This window comes from Puma concolor, chromosome C1 (genome assembly GCF_028749965.1).
Source record: "Puma concolor isolate L17-30 chromosome C1, mPumCon1.1.hap2, whole genome shotgun sequence".
Taxonomy (NCBI): domain Eukaryota; kingdom Metazoa; phylum Chordata; class Mammalia; order Carnivora; family Felidae; genus Puma; species Puma concolor.
Genome location: NC_141674.1, coordinates 183,892,177 through 183,907,809, shown reverse-complemented (window position 1 = coordinate 183,907,809; position 15,633 = coordinate 183,892,177). Strand labels below are relative to the sequence as shown.

The window sequence follows — 15,633 nt, the reverse complement described above, 5'->3', positions numbered from 1 at the left end:
TTGGATCAAAGTCTAAGAGTCTGTGTATTGTTATTGTGTTATTAATAGGATACTAAATGCTGCATAGAGAATTTTAAAGTCTTATGAAATTATTGCTAAAAAAGTTATATAGTCTCTGATCTTGAATGGAGTGTAAAACCCAGTGACAAAAATTTCAGCTATCAAAGTGTTTTCTCAAAAAAACTATAAAAAGTGTTTTCATTATTTTTGTATGAGGAAATGTGCAGTTAGGTACACTTCAAGTTTGACAATGCGATTCCATGTTAGCAGGTAGTATTTTTTAAATTTTATTCACACTTAGCTAAAATTTGTATGCACAGGTGGCCTGATGCATAAAATGTGAACTAGCAAATGTTTAGAGCATTATATTTCTTTTGTTTGATCACTTGTGAGTTTAAGTAAGGCATGTTACTTGATCATATTTATGAACTGAATCAGAGTCACTGATGTTTGAAAATTCAGATATTCAGTTCTGTGATTTAAATATGTCCATATTTCTGATTAGAAATAGATATAATCAAGATAAATAATCTTAAGTAAACAAATTAGTTTTCTTGACAAAAGAGGTATTAATTATTAGAGCCCTTAATGAATTTTAATTAACTATTTTTAAATTTCTGTAGACATTAGCCAGTCTTGACAGAGGTGAATTTTTCTTTTAATTCTATGTACATAGTTGATGATTCCGTTTGTGTTGTAGCTGTTGGTATAGTTGGTTTGGTAAAAAGCTAAGTGTGGCCTGATGGCATTTATTTCCACAGAGAATTTGGGAATGGTTTGTCTTCTACCTTTTGGTAGTAACTGTTGCTGACAACTGTTTTTCTTTTTTTTTTAATTGAAGTACAGTTGACATACAATGTTATATTAGCTTCTAATGTATAGCATGATGATTGCACACTTGATACGTTACTCAGTGTATATCTGATACAAAATCATTACAGTATTGGTGACTGTGTTCCCTGTGACGTACTTTTCATCCCTGTGACTTACTTATTTTGTAACTGGAACTTTGCCCCTCTTAATGCCTTTCGCCTATTTTGTCTATTCCCTCAGTCCCTGCCCTCTGGGAGCCATCAGTTTGTTCTCTGTATCTATGAGTCTGTTTCTGATTTTGTTGTTCATTTGTTTGTTTTTTAGATATCACGTAAAAATGAAATCACACAGTATTTGTCTTTCTGGGTCTGACTTATTTCACTTAGATAATACTCTCTGGGTCCCTTCATTTTGTTGCAAATGGCAAGATTTCATTCTTCTTAATTGTGAAGTAACTTTCTATTATATATGTGTATAATATATATATTATACATGTATAAGATATGTATATATGTATATAAGATATGTACCACATCTTCTTAACTCATTCTTCATTCATCTATCGATGGACACTTAGGTTACTTCCCTATCTTGGCTATTGTAAATAATGCTTCAGTGAACAGAGGGATACATATATTTTTTAGAATTAGTGTTTTTGTTTTCTTCAGGTAAATATACAGTAGTGGAATTACCAGAGCATATGATATTTCTATTTTTAACTCTTTGAGGATCCTCCCTACTGTTTTTCATAATGGCTGCACCAATTTACATTCCCACCAACAGTAAACAAAGGTTCCCTTTTCTCCACATCCTTGCCAACACTTGTTATTTCTTGTCTTTTTGATACTAGTCATTCTAACAGGATGTGAGATGATATCTCACTGTGGTTTTTGATTTGTATTTCCCTGATGATTAATGATTTTGAGCATCTGTTCATGTGTCTGTTGGCTATCTGTATGTCTTCTTGGGAAAAAGAAGACCTATTCGGGTCCTCTGCCCATTTTTTAATGGGATTATTTGTGCTTGTGTGTTGTTTGCTTTTGGTGTTGAGTTGAATGAGTTCTTTATATATTTTGGATATTACCTTGTTTTTGATATATGATTTGCAAATATCTTCTCCCATTCAGTATACTGCCTTTTCATTTTATTGATGTTCCCTTTGCTATGCAAAAGCTTTTTAGTTTGATGTGGTCTCAATAGTTTATTTCTGTTTTGTTTTCCTTCCTAAGGAGACATATCAGAAAAATGTTGCTAAGGCCAAGGTCCAAGAGATTACTCTCTAGGTTTTCTTGTAGGAGTTTTATGGTTTAGGTCTTTAATCCATTTTGAGTTCATTTTTATGTATAGCGTAAGAAAGTGGTCCAGTTTCATTCTTTTGCATGTAATTCTCCTGTTTTCATGGCACCATTTATTGAAGAGACTATCTTTTCCTTATTGTATATTCTTGCTTCCTTTATTGTAGATTAATTAGCCCTATAAGCATGAATCTATTTCTGGGCTCTCTATTCTGTCCCTTTGATCTGTGTGTCTATTTTTGTGCCAATAGCCTACTGTTTTAACTATTGTAGCTTTGTAGTTGAGTTTGAAGTCTGGGATTGTGATACCACTAGCTTTGTTGTTCTTTCTCAAGATTGCTTTGGCTATTATGGGTCTTTTGTGGTTCCATACAAATTACAAATTTTAAGATTGTTTGTTCTAGTGCTGTAAAAAATGTTGTTGGTATTTTGATATGGATTGCATTGAATCTGTAGAGTGCTTTGGGGCATATGTACATTTACCAGTGTTAATACTTCCAATCCATGAACATGGTATACCTTTCCATTCATTTGTGTCATCTTTAATTTCTTTTATCAATGTCTTCAGTTTTCAAAGCACTGTTGTATTTGGGCAACTTTTGTCCTGTCTCTTTACCTCTCTGGATGGTTGCTATTTAGTCAGAAGATAGTTTTCCATTTCTAACAATTGCTTATGAGGTTGATTTTGGTAAGCAGTAGCTAAAAACCATCCATATCTAGAATCTTGTTTGTGATCTCATCCTGCAACTTGATAATAAATATGGCTTATGAAATGAGTTTAATTTGTGCTTAAGTCACACCTAATACATCTAAGTCTGATAATCATATAACAGGTAGACACAAATTAGAATTTAAGCATCTGTAGTGGCTTCAAACTATGACTTTGAGTAAAAGGAATATCAACCACAAAAAACAGACTTAAAGTTTGGATTTATGTGCATAAACTTAATAACAGATTTTTAAAGCATCATCATATTTTTTTTATTTTTTCAGCTTACAATGACAAGATTGTTGCATTTCTGCGCCAACCCAACATCTTTGAAATTCTACAGGAGCGCCAACCTGATCTTACCAGGAATCATTCACTCAGGTAACTGTTGTATTAGTATTTGGTTCAAATTCTGTAAGCCCCAACTATTAAATCATCAGTAGTACTGATAATCATCTTGGAAATTCACTCTTTCTTTCTGGCAGTCTGAACAAAGGCATCTTGTACACAAAGACTTTATGTCATCAACAACCAGGTCATTGTAGTACTGGCTTTTCTCTATTAAGTATAAAGATTGAATAAGATTGACTAAAGAACCTAGAACCCTCTTTAAAGAAGAAATATGAAAAAGAAACAGAAATTCATAACCAAGAATCCATCCTTGATCTGCAGGTTATAATGAAAATAATAAGACACTAACCTTTTTGTGTGTAGCTTGAGTAAACAAAAGTAACTTAGAGTTTACTGAATTGAGACTTATAAAATCCTAGGCTTGGTATTCACATTTTTTCATAATAAAAACACAGTGGAACCCAAGGAAGGAATCTGATCCCCTCACTGTCCAGTATTCCCCTGCATGACCCCTCTATTCTAAATAGCTATTCAATGCATCACACTTAAGTCCAGTTTTACTTTCCTGAATACATGCTGTTCCTGTTCCTGGAAAGTTTTTCTCTTGTGTGTTTGACAAGAAAAATCTTTCTCATAAAACTCAATGCAAACTACCTCTTCTTGAAGCCTCTCAGCTCCACTGTGAGCTCTTACTCTCAAGATCTAGACTAGTGTTCCTCAACCTTGGTGTGGTAAGCATCAGTGGAGATGGGAAAAGATGTGAGTTTCTGCTGAAAATGTGACATAACTCAAAGCTCATTTGGTTTATATGCTACCTTTACTGGTAGAAATATGTTTTTGTCCAGTGGTGCCATCTTGGCCCACAGCCGTGATTCTCTAAAACTACTGTATTTAGTTGTATCAAGCTTTTTTCATCAGAATCACCTGGGGAGCTTTGTAAAGTACAAAATGCCAGGTCTTCTCTCCCCTAACTCTTCTCCCTTCTCTGAATTTAACCCCCTACCCTCCTACAACTTGTCCAGAAATTTAATTCAGGAGGTCTGTGGGAGAGCTGAAGCATTTAATATCTTAAAACTTCTCCATATGACTCCAGTGGCACATTCAGGTGTAATAACCTCTGTTCTCGACACTAATTTCATAATTAATTATGTAGCGTATCACATTGTCCTTTATACTATTTTGTTTATGTGACTTTCATGCTGTAATTTGACTTTTCAAATCCTTATGCTTTTTTTTTCAACTAGACTATAAGTTTCTTACAAATATGGATCTTCTTCAACTCATTATTTCTCCTCCTTATTGTTTAAATATCAAGAATATTACTTGGCATATAGTGAATGTAGATAGATAGATACATAGATACACAGATAGATGGGGATAGAGATTTTCTTGTTGATTTGAAAATAAATTGTCAAATATTCTTCTTATTATGTTCTTAGTCTCTCATATCTTTTGTTGAGGTATCATTGATATACAATATTATATTAGCTTCAGAAATACAAAATAATGATTTAATATTTGTATATATTGTAAAATGATCACCACAATAAGCCTAGTTAAGGTCCATCAGCACACATTATTATAGATTTTTTTCTTACGATGAGAAGTTTTAAGATCTCCTTTTAACAACTTCCCAATATGCGTTATAGTATTATTAACTTTAGTTGCCATGCTGTACATTACATCCCTATAACTTACTTATTTTATAACTGGAAGTTTGTATGACCCCCTCTGCCCATTTTGCCCCCCCCATCTCCTGTCAGTCTCTTATAGCTTTAAAGATGTCATTAGCTTCCAGAGTTTCTAAAGGCTACATGTAATTTCAAGTAGGAGTATAAACATCGCTTACAAACAAACAGAAATCCCAGTTTCACATTAGTTAACATCTAACTCAAGTCTCAGTGCTTTTCCCAACCTGACAAGCATGCTGTTCCCAATCACAAGAAAGTCATAAAAATTAGACGAGCTGTCATTTTGCATATTCGTGTACTATAGCATCTACTCAGTAATCCATGGTCCACTGGAGCATCTTGTGTAAGAAGTTTTAGTTAGCAAAATTGCATAAATAAACTCCTCAGTTGTCTAATGAGAGATCTTAGATTCCGGACCACAAAGCAAAACAAAAAAACAAATCTCTCCTCTTTTGCTAACCACAAAATAAGGAGAACTCGGTTTTCTTTCTTTCCCACCAGCTCTAGTCCCACTGCATAGACATACTTCTAGTCAGTATCTATTCCTGTCAAAGTACCCCCTCCCCAAAAAAAAAAAAAAAACAAAAAAAAAACAAGAAAGAGGAAGCCCAAGGTTTCTACTTTTACTCTGCTCTCCACATTATTATTTACAGCAGTTTAACATATCTTTACATTTCCACCATGGGAGATATCAGAAGATTTAATCTACCTGAACAGCACATCTAACAGCATCGTTGTCTCCAGTGATTTGACAGAACCTTAATAGACCCTGACAGAGGGAAAACTGCTGGGCCCCAGTTGGTATCTTTCAGTTTTGTTTTTGTCTTTCTTTCTGCTTTTCAAAGTCTTAAGAGTCTCTAATCTCCTAAAGATCGGCAAGGATTTTTCTTTTTTAGTGACACCCAGGGTCTTCAGCTGAGCCCATTCTTTTAACGTAGCTCTCACAGGGTGATCTAATGGCAAGAAGTTATTTGATAGGTTTTGAGATAAGTTTCCGCTTTATTCCAAAGTACTTACAAGTTTCTACTTAGGCTTTCTGAAACTATTTACAGAATCTGATCATAGAAAGCTTATGCTGTCATGACAAGTAGAAGGAAGCAGGGACATAAATCAGTGAGATAATGCTGTTCCTCTTAGAGTGTGTGTCATGGTGCACTTTTATTTTCTGAAAAGTTTGTGGTAGTTAAGCATCCTGCTTATCACAACAACATAATGGGGAAGTTCGTATATGTAAGAGAACATTCTGCTTTTATAGTGAGAAACTGCATCGTAAGACGCATTCCCACAAACGCAGGGGTGGGGAAACAGTTGGGGCTCTTTAATCTCGTGTTTCAGTGATACCTTTAATAAAAGATTTATGCATGGGATAGAGCCACTGTGTAATTGTGTGTCAAAGGTAACAGTGGGCCTTATATTCATATTCCAAGCGAGGCTTCCCCATACCAGCATCCTTCTGTGTGTATGCTTCCTCATCTGTGGCACAGCTGCTTAAAAGCAATATCCCTTCTTATGCTCTCCATGAGTATAATGAGGAAAAGTGCTAGCCGGAGGGAGAGTCAAATGGATACACCTATTTACTTTGTGTTTTTCTGTTTGCTTGTGATTCCTCCTAAACCAGAGAATGGCCAGCAGTTTATTTAGTTTGTATCCATGTGTAGTTTCCTCTTCCTTGAGACTGCACTTGCGTATCTGATCGTAGAAAGGCTATGGTTTTCTATGCAATGGGATATGGCTTTAGCTTTCAACTGCTGTATTTAAGTCACTGCTCCCTCTAACTTTATCTGTCATGCAAATGCGATGCTACCAACTTTTCCTCTCCCTTTTTTTTTTTTTTTTTATTTCCTCAGAAAAGATTTATTTCCTTGGCTAGAAAACTCAACATCCATAAGTCAGTACCACCTCCTTCAAGTGGGCACTGTCCTCCACGGGTTACTATATCCTACTAGGGGCTCTCATTAGAAGACAGTATTCATGCTAAGAAGCTTTTTATATATGTGACATTAAAATAAAAGTCAAAATAATATGTTCTGATATTTTATTTGGAGACAAATATATTCATTTAAAAAAGAACCTTTTAATGATATTTTATTAGTGAATATTCTGAATACAAATTCAATTAAATTTTTGGTATTGGTATTTGTACAACACTACATTATGAGCAAGGATCTATGTGTCATAAAACTGAATTAAGAGTTGAGAATAATCACTCTTGTGTGGTTATGAGGTCTAGCCAGTAAATCTACTCCCTGCTGGTCTAGCTTTCCCCAGGTATAGGGATAATTATTTTGGGTTTCAGGTTGATTCCGTTTCTATTTGTGAGAATCATGTGACCATAACAGACCTACATTTCCAAATCTTATGGGAAGTAGAAATAAACATTGATCTTTCTACTGTGTGGCTCTATCCTTCAAGTCAGACCATGTCCTGTGACTATAGTAAAGGGTATGAACAATCAATCAAATAGTCGATGCTAATTCTCCTTTCTTGGCATTACACCATTAGAGAAATCATGGGATTTCTCTAAAATTGCCCTCAGGCAGTGTTTTTAGACCATGTATTTTTGAAGGTGTTACTGAATGGTATGTGGGTACAGAGTCTGCAGTCCAGAGAGTTTTTGTGGTTTCGAGGCATTGCTGCTTCTGATTGTTTCTAGTCACGTGCCCTTCTTTAACTTCACCAAAAATGTTGGTTGGTTTCAATGAGAGTATGTTCTGTGGGAATTCCGGTCTTGAGACTATGTTTCATTGTCCTCAAATGATCTTCTGCTAGCGTTGATCTTCTGGGGTGATTCTGTGCACTTGAGGAAGTGGTTACAAAGGTCTAACTGAGAGACAGCAACAGCTAGCAAGCTTTTCCTGTGTTGTCTCTGTACAGTTTAGTATCTTGTTAGAACAGTCGTAAATGTTCGTATTAAAAGATTGCCTCTTTATCTGCCTTTGCACTTCCCTCGCGGGGGGGGGGGGGGGGGTCTGTTTTAGCAAACAATCTGATGTCAGCTCTCTGCTTCTCTTTTTCTGCACCACAACAAAAAATGATAGTTTATTTCAGACACTGAGTGGAGTCAGAGAAATTTGTTAGGAGCCGACTCTGTTATAATCTTGTGCCCGGTTGTGTTTTACTGAGCATTCCTTATGTGCATAGCACAATGCTAGGTACTTGGGGAACATGAAAATAAAGGAGGAACGGCTTTTACTTTGAAGAAATTCATGTTTCAGGGCGCCTGAGTGGCTTAGTCAGTTAAGCATCCAACTCTTGATTTCGGCTCAGGTCACAATCCCACCGTCAAGGGACTAAGCCCCAGGCACTGACAGCACAGAGCCTGCTTAGGGTTCTCTCTCTCCCTCTCCTACTGCCCCTCCCCCCAACTCACACTCTCTCCCCCTCCTCTCTCTCTTTCTCAAAAAACCCCCTCATGTTTCAAAAGGAATTTATGTTGTAAGTGAATGGCCGGCCCAGTGAGAAAGTACACTGGAGGACGTGCTGGAACGTATTCTAAAGGACACACAGAGAGAAACATACCCATGCAGAGAGGGTCAGATAGAAAGTGTTATTTGAGTATTATCTTAATCCTCGTTAGGAACCACGAAAATTGAATAGGATTTCTTCATTAGAATGAATTCAGTGAAGATAGGAATGAAAAGGACTGCGACAGATTCCTTCTAACTCTGTAAATTGATAAAATAAACTTGAATATAGTAATATAGCTCTCAAATGTCCTTCTAATCAGAGTCATATGTATCTTTAATAATACTGCTCAAGCTTGTTATGTTTATTTTAGTCACTGAGTGGACTCATGGAAAATTGTTAGGAGCCAAAACTGTTATTTTCCATTCTAAAAGGAAAAATATTGCAGATCTACAATGTTGACTTTAATCCCTTTTATTTTAGTGAAATGTAAGTGTGCACAAATATAAAATATGCAAACACTTCTTACAACTTTTATGAACTATAAAACCAAAAGACATATAAATTAAGGAAAAACTGTAAAAAATAACATTTAATTGAATCATATTAATGTGAGATTTTGTTGTTTGGAATCCAAATTACCAGTATTGAGATCGTGGTCAGTGGAAAGATACATTTGTGCTTTTTGTTTCACTTGTGTTTGACTTGATTCTTTCCATTTTGTATCTAATGGTTCACCAAGAGCATCTGTGGCAATATTGTCGCCATCATTTTTCTAAATCAATAGCTTATTTTTGTCTCCTAATTTACCTACCAATTTTATTTTTACCTACTAATTCATTGTTTTGATGAGCCAATTCATTTAATACCCCCCACTGCAATACTAAAGAAAAAAATATTTTTAAATGAACCCTGTGATGATTCTACCACTACTTTTCTATTTGTAAAAAAGTATTGTAAAACTTGTTCTTATAATAAACTGTGACATCTTTAAGGCTTTAGTTAACCTAAATGCATAATTTACTTTCAAAATCAGGGGCACGTGGGTGGCTCAGGCAGCTAAGCATCCGACTTCGGCATAGGTCACGATCTCACCATTCATGCATGAGTTTGAGCCCCACGTTGGGCTCAATGCTGACAGCTCAGAGCCTGGAGCCTGCTTCAAATTCTGTGTCTCCCTGTCTCTCTCTGCCCCTCTCCCTCTTGCACTCTGTGCCTCTCTCTCTCAAAAATGAGTAAAAACATTAAAAAAAATTTCAAATCCATTTATTTTGTTATTTCTTTAGCCTATAGCAATTTATATATATACATAACCTTGCCCCAGTTCATCAATGTCAGTATGCAAATTAATACTGCAAAAGAAAAGCTTTGCCTTTTTAATTGGTAAGAGAATTGTGTGTGTGTGGTAGATGGGGACTGCTCCTACCACACTTACCATCCAAGGCCCTGCCCACCTCATGGCCTGCTCACCAACACTTTCCTCTCTGATCTTGGAGCAACAACTGTCTTGTCAATGCAAACAGGAGAACTGAAGTCAGATGGCAGTATTCAGTCATAAGTGTCATTCAGATTATCCAAAACGTGCCTGCCTAAATAGTAGCAGTTTTGATCCTCAATATGAAAACGTGGAATTTTTTAATTCCCCCAGAATTTGAGATGATGTCTATAGATTTCTAGCAGACAGTGATGCCAGTTTGAGAAATACTGGTATGGAATATCAGGCAAATACCTAATAACCAAGATGTAGTTCCCGTTTGTTTTTGTTTTTCTTAGAAAAGATTGGAGACATTTCTGAGGCTATCTGCCGACCTTCTCTTCCTCAGCCTTCGTGTGCTTTCTTGACGTTCAGTGAACCAGTGCCCTCTTTGTTTTTATGTGAAAGGACTTTATGGGATAAGGGTGGGTATAAGGCTTAAACAGAATCCAGTGAAGGGAATGGCCCTATTCTATTTAAATATTTTCATATAATACTAGAATTGGCTTTCTCTCTTCCAGTGCTCCATGAACTCTTTGAGGAAGGAACTAGGTCTCCGACCCTATTGGATACCTAGTGTGTGATAACCAGGCCCAGCACGCAGTAGACCCTCAGAAAAGTGAAAGAATGAATGTTAGTATAAGAAGGTCCTTAGTGGCACAGTGTGCACCAGATGACAGACAGCCCCAGTGTCGTGTTCCTGAAAGCATATGACTCTTGGCTGGTCAGTGCCATAAATTAGCTGGCCTGGTAGAAAACTAGCCTCAGCTTGCCTCTGGTATGTTCTGGCTTAAAGAATCAGACCAGTTGCCTTCACTGTCTAACAGTATCTGAAAAGTGATGAAAAGTTTCCCAATTGGCGTATTTCCTCCGGTGTCTTTCCCTTTCATCACTCTGTCATCCGTGTGACTCAGGAAGCTGTGATCTTTTCCTTGTTCCCAGGAAGCCACAGTCCATATCACTCACCTTGCTCTGTGTAGCTCCAGTTAAAGAAGTGGAAGGAAAGTGTGCACCCTGTTTGTTTTCTCGTTTGTTTGTTTGCCTGATCCATTGTGATGACGGGCTAAGGAGATAAACTGTGGATTTACTGGAGATAGCTTTTGATTGTTCAGGATCAAAGTATGTTCTTACTGACCCTTATAAGAATATTTCTTGGATTAAGTTATTGTTCATTTTTCTCCAAGACAACTTTTCTCCAATGTAGCTTTTTTTCTTTACCTCATACAAATTAATACGGTGTGCTTTAAAATAGTATCATGTAGGGGGCGCCTGGGTGGCGCAGTCGGTTAGGCGTCCGACTTCAGCCAGGTCACGATCTCGCGGTCCGTGAGTTCGAGCCCCACGTCAAGGCTCTGGGCTGATGGCTCAGAGCCTGGAGCCTGTTTCCGATTCTGTGTCTCCCTCTCTCTCTGCCCCTCCCCCGTTCATGCTCTGTCTCTCTCTGTCCCAAAAATAAAATAAACGTTGAAAAAAAAAATAAAAAAAAAAATAAAATAGTATCATGTAAATGAAGGGAAGCAACAGGAAAATTTGTATTAAAATTTTATTCATATAAAGAATTGAAGATAGTAGCATATGGTGACTCATCAAAAAGAAAAACATGCCATTTTTACATAATATGTAATAAAATAATGGCAGAAATAGCTCACATTGTCATGTTTGATATGTGTAAGTATAAGTATATACACATTTGCACAGGTATACACATAATCTGTTGCACCAACTGTAGTAACTAAAAGTGTTTTGGATTTTTCAGTTATTTCAAAGAGCCATATGCCTTTATATTGAATATATAATAAATAGATACTATCTGTCTCCAAGTAAGAATGTGCTCATCACACATAATTTAGAGGTATACCCCCAGGAAAATAGATGAATATCCCTACACACACGCGCGCGCTTTTCGGAATAACAGGGAATTACCCTGAATGATCTAGACAGTTGCTCAGATTCAAGCCCACAGCAGGCTTTAACTCAAAGCAGACTGGGTTGGATGGTACCACTACCTCTAATAGTACATGGGCAGCAAAATGAATGAAAGCAATAAAGGAAGCTTTTTCCAGCATTAGGACGTGGTGATGTTGATGCTCACTGGGTCCTCCTTGAAAGCAAGGACGATGTCTCTCTTGGATGTGGATTCCCGTATTATGCATTAGATACCACATGATAGATACTGTATATATAAATGTTTTACATATATAATACTTATATATATATGTTTACATAACATATAGCATAAATATTTGTATATGTTTGTATAACGTGTGTGTGTGTGTGTGTGTGTGTGTTGTGGCTACTATTTTTTAAATGGTACCTAAGTCACTCAGTTTTGTTTCAAAAGCCTACCACATATGTTTTGAGCTGTTTCTTTGCTTGCATAGGGAGAAGATCCAATTTATCCGAACTGAAGGGACCCCAGGATTGGTGCGTCTTTCAAGTGATGCAGACCTTGTCATGTTGCTGAGGTAGGTAACCAGCTTTTGAAGTAGAAAGTCTTTCTGTCATCAGATACTGTGGAGCATTTTAGAAAATAATATGCCAATATTTGTAGCCTAAGAATGTCTCCATTATTTTCAAAGACTTGTGGAATACTCATGTTGAAAATGTAGCATGCTGGTTTAGTGATAATTCATTTCAGATTGCATTTCTTATCCTAAGATCTGTTTGATGTATATTCTTTTACCCTGGTGATAAATGAGGTGGTGCTGGAGAAGCGCAAGGTTAGTAGAGGCCGATGGATAAAATGTCCCCTCACAGAATGGAACAGAAGGGTATACAGGGCTTTACCCCTTTGGAGTAGAAGAGAGGTTGAATTTATATTTTCTTTCAATTTTTTTTTCCCGCAAAGTATGCTTTTCTCCTTTTTCTGATTTGTCCTGATTTTTTAAAGTGATTTTGAGAGTTTAGGTTTTGGAAGTTAGATCTGAAAGTTGCAATTTGGTGACTGTACTCACTGCCAACTTGATGGCCCTTCAAAAAATTAACCAATTGTGGGGCTCCTGGGTGGCTCAGTCGGTTAAGCGCCCGACTTCAGCTCAGGCCATGATCTCCCGGTCCATGAGTTCCAGCCCCACGTCGGGCCCTGTGCTGACAGTTCGGAGCCTGGAGCCTGTTTCGGATTCTGTGTCTCCCTCTCTCTCTGACCCTCACCCATTCATATTCTGTCTCTCTCTGTCTCAAAAATAAATAAACGTTAAAAAAAAATAAAAATTAACCTATTGTATTTTCTTTCCTGATGGTTAGATCAGCTTTGGTTTTAAATTTTAGAGAGTTTAGAAGGGAAACTGGCAAGTTTTCATAAGAGTTTTCATTTTTAATATTATCCCACAAATGTAGGAGGCTAGAGTAAAAGAACACCTTGCTCTACCCAATAGTCGAGACACTCACCACTGTAACTTCCAAAGAATTAAAGGGAAAATCATGCTGAACCAACCACACAGTGTTTTATTTATCCCAAAGTGCTAACTAACGATCTCCTTTGTGATATTCATGATGATCTACACCCTAACCATTTCTAACTGCCTACGTGGTAGTTGCCCTATTTGTAAAACTGAAGTCAAAAAATTGTTTTCCTTTACTGGATAGTTGGAGCATAATTCAAATCATGTCCCCCAGAGACTTCACCTTACCTGATTCTCAACAAGACCTGTTGGGAGGCAGGGTCGCTTCTCAGTCTGAGAGATGACTGTGACTCTGCCAGAATGAGCTAGTTCTGAAAACAGACTGTTGGTCAATTAGTATGTGGCATGATGTTTCTACCATAGTTTAGTTGGTGATAAAATAGTTTTGTTACAAAATTCTGACTAGGATATGACACTCTCGCTTCATTCTAGACATCTAAAGCTTTTAATTTACGCTAAAGAATTCTGCTTTTGGAATTAGTAGAAACAAAAATGATTACAAAACAGAAATCATGATTATTATTCACCTTGTCTTAGTTAAATAATCTTTAGATGGTATAGTCCTAAATATTTTAAGTTACAATATAGCTTAGAATATTTGTACTTTAATAAACACTGCTGTTTGCATGAGTTTCTATGTGGTATGTGGTTGAATTTTAAAATATTTGAAAACTGATGTATGTTTATATTTGATATATACATATATCAATATATACATATATTATATATGTATATCTACATACACACACACACGTATATACATACATATATAAACACATATTAAGAGCAAGGCTACACTTTCCCCCATTTGGAAAATAAGCATGTTCTTTGAAGTTAATGGGTCTTTGGAGAAGCATGAGACATTCACTTATTAAATAATTGTTCTATAATTACATGCAAATGATGTATTCAATTCTAGAGTTATTTCATTTAGATGATCAAATGTAATTTATTATTTTAATAATTGTACAAATGGTGACACAATTATTACATGTGTCTACTTAAATAATGTTTAATAGTTACTAAAACATTTTCAGATATCCTCAGTTCTTTATTTTTCATTTTACTTTGGAGTTTGAGTAGTTTGAATCAGTGACTATAAACTCCAGCAATGGGCTAGTTGCACATGTAGTGAAAGACTCTGTGTCTATTTTTGTATTGTGTCTATTTCTTAAAAAGGAAAATCACTCCTCATACAAATGGACTTGATTATCGGCAAGCCGCAGTGTAGACGTGCCGTAGTTCTAGGAAATTATTCAATTCAAAATAAGCCCATGTAAGGTTATTTTCCAAAATAGCTGTTCTAAAACTCAGGAATTTGTAAACGACCTTGCTGCATTTGTTAATGATTATTCTATTTCATATATTCTTTCATTCACTCAACTCTTATAAAAAATGTACTTCTATCAGATTGATAAATTTAGCTGCATTAGAATTTTAAATTTTATATAATGAAGGATACCATATATAAGGCATAATGAAAGGTAACACCCTGAAAGAATATATTCACAACACATAAAACAAAGATATTATGAATGCACAAAGAGTGCCTTTAAATCAATTTAGAAGAAAAGAGCCCAAGAGAAAAATGGGCAGAGGGTATACAAAGGCATGTCATAAAATTGAAGTAAGAATAGCCAGTAAACTTACAGAAAGATGCTAGCAATCATAAAATGCAATTTCCAGTAATGAAATAGTATTTCACACCATCGGATTAAAAAAAATCAAAAAGTGGGATAATATATGAGGTGAGATTTAGGGACTCTACTACTGTCTGGACTTGGTGGGATTACAATTTCTGCAACTTTTTCAGAGTACAATTTGACAATGCCTTGTGTAGTTAAAAAGGCATACGTGTTACGACAGAGCAATTCTGTTCTTAGATACATACCATATTTATACTAAGAAATTCTTCCAGGTTCATGGGGCAAGAAACACAGGATCCTCATTGCACCGTTACTGACAAAAGCACAAAGTTGAAAAAAATTAAATGTTTGTTAAAAGAGACAGGTAAAGAAATTGATTTGTTCATAGAATGGACTCCTGCATAGCAGGTAAAAGTCATAAACTAGATACTTATGTGTCGACATAAGTTCAAGAATGTTATATACTTACATAGCCCTTATGTAGTTTTTTAGCAGTGCATAAGGCAAAACTATATTCACCTATGGATATATGTTATAAATATAAAACTATGGAAGGAGGATACCTTGTTAAAGTCCTGATAGAGGAGGACAAGAGGGGCTTCACTTACACACTATACACATACAGATTATACATGCATATATATGCAGATTTATAAAGGTCTGTAAGTATGCATGTGTGTTTTTCTGAAGCAAAAATAATAGTGATAACATTTGTGAATCCTGGATGATATCTCTCAAGTGTTTTTATATTACTCTCTATCTCTTATGTATTAAATTTTCTAATAAAAATATTTCTATCAATATAAAAGATATCAAAGTATTGATTGTATTTAAAGGAAATGATAAAT

General features: G+C 35.9%; 1 protein-coding gene across 6 annotated transcripts in view; it reads left to right on the top strand.

Moving 5' to 3' along the window:
• HECW2 (HECT, C2 and WW domain containing E3 ubiquitin protein ligase 2) overlaps positions 1-15,633 on the top strand; it is a 369,345-nt gene that overhangs the window by 298,665 nt on the left and 55,047 nt on the right. For all 6 annotated transcript variants that reach the window (XM_086719188.1, XM_086719186.1, XM_086719189.1 and 3 more), the window contains 2 exons: positions 3,102-3,198; positions 12,120-12,203. In XM_086719188.1, the coding sequence (XP_086575314.1) occupies positions 3,102-3,198; positions 12,120-12,203 (181 nt within the window). The remainder of the gene's footprint in view (positions 1-3,101; positions 3,199-12,119; positions 12,204-15,633) is intronic.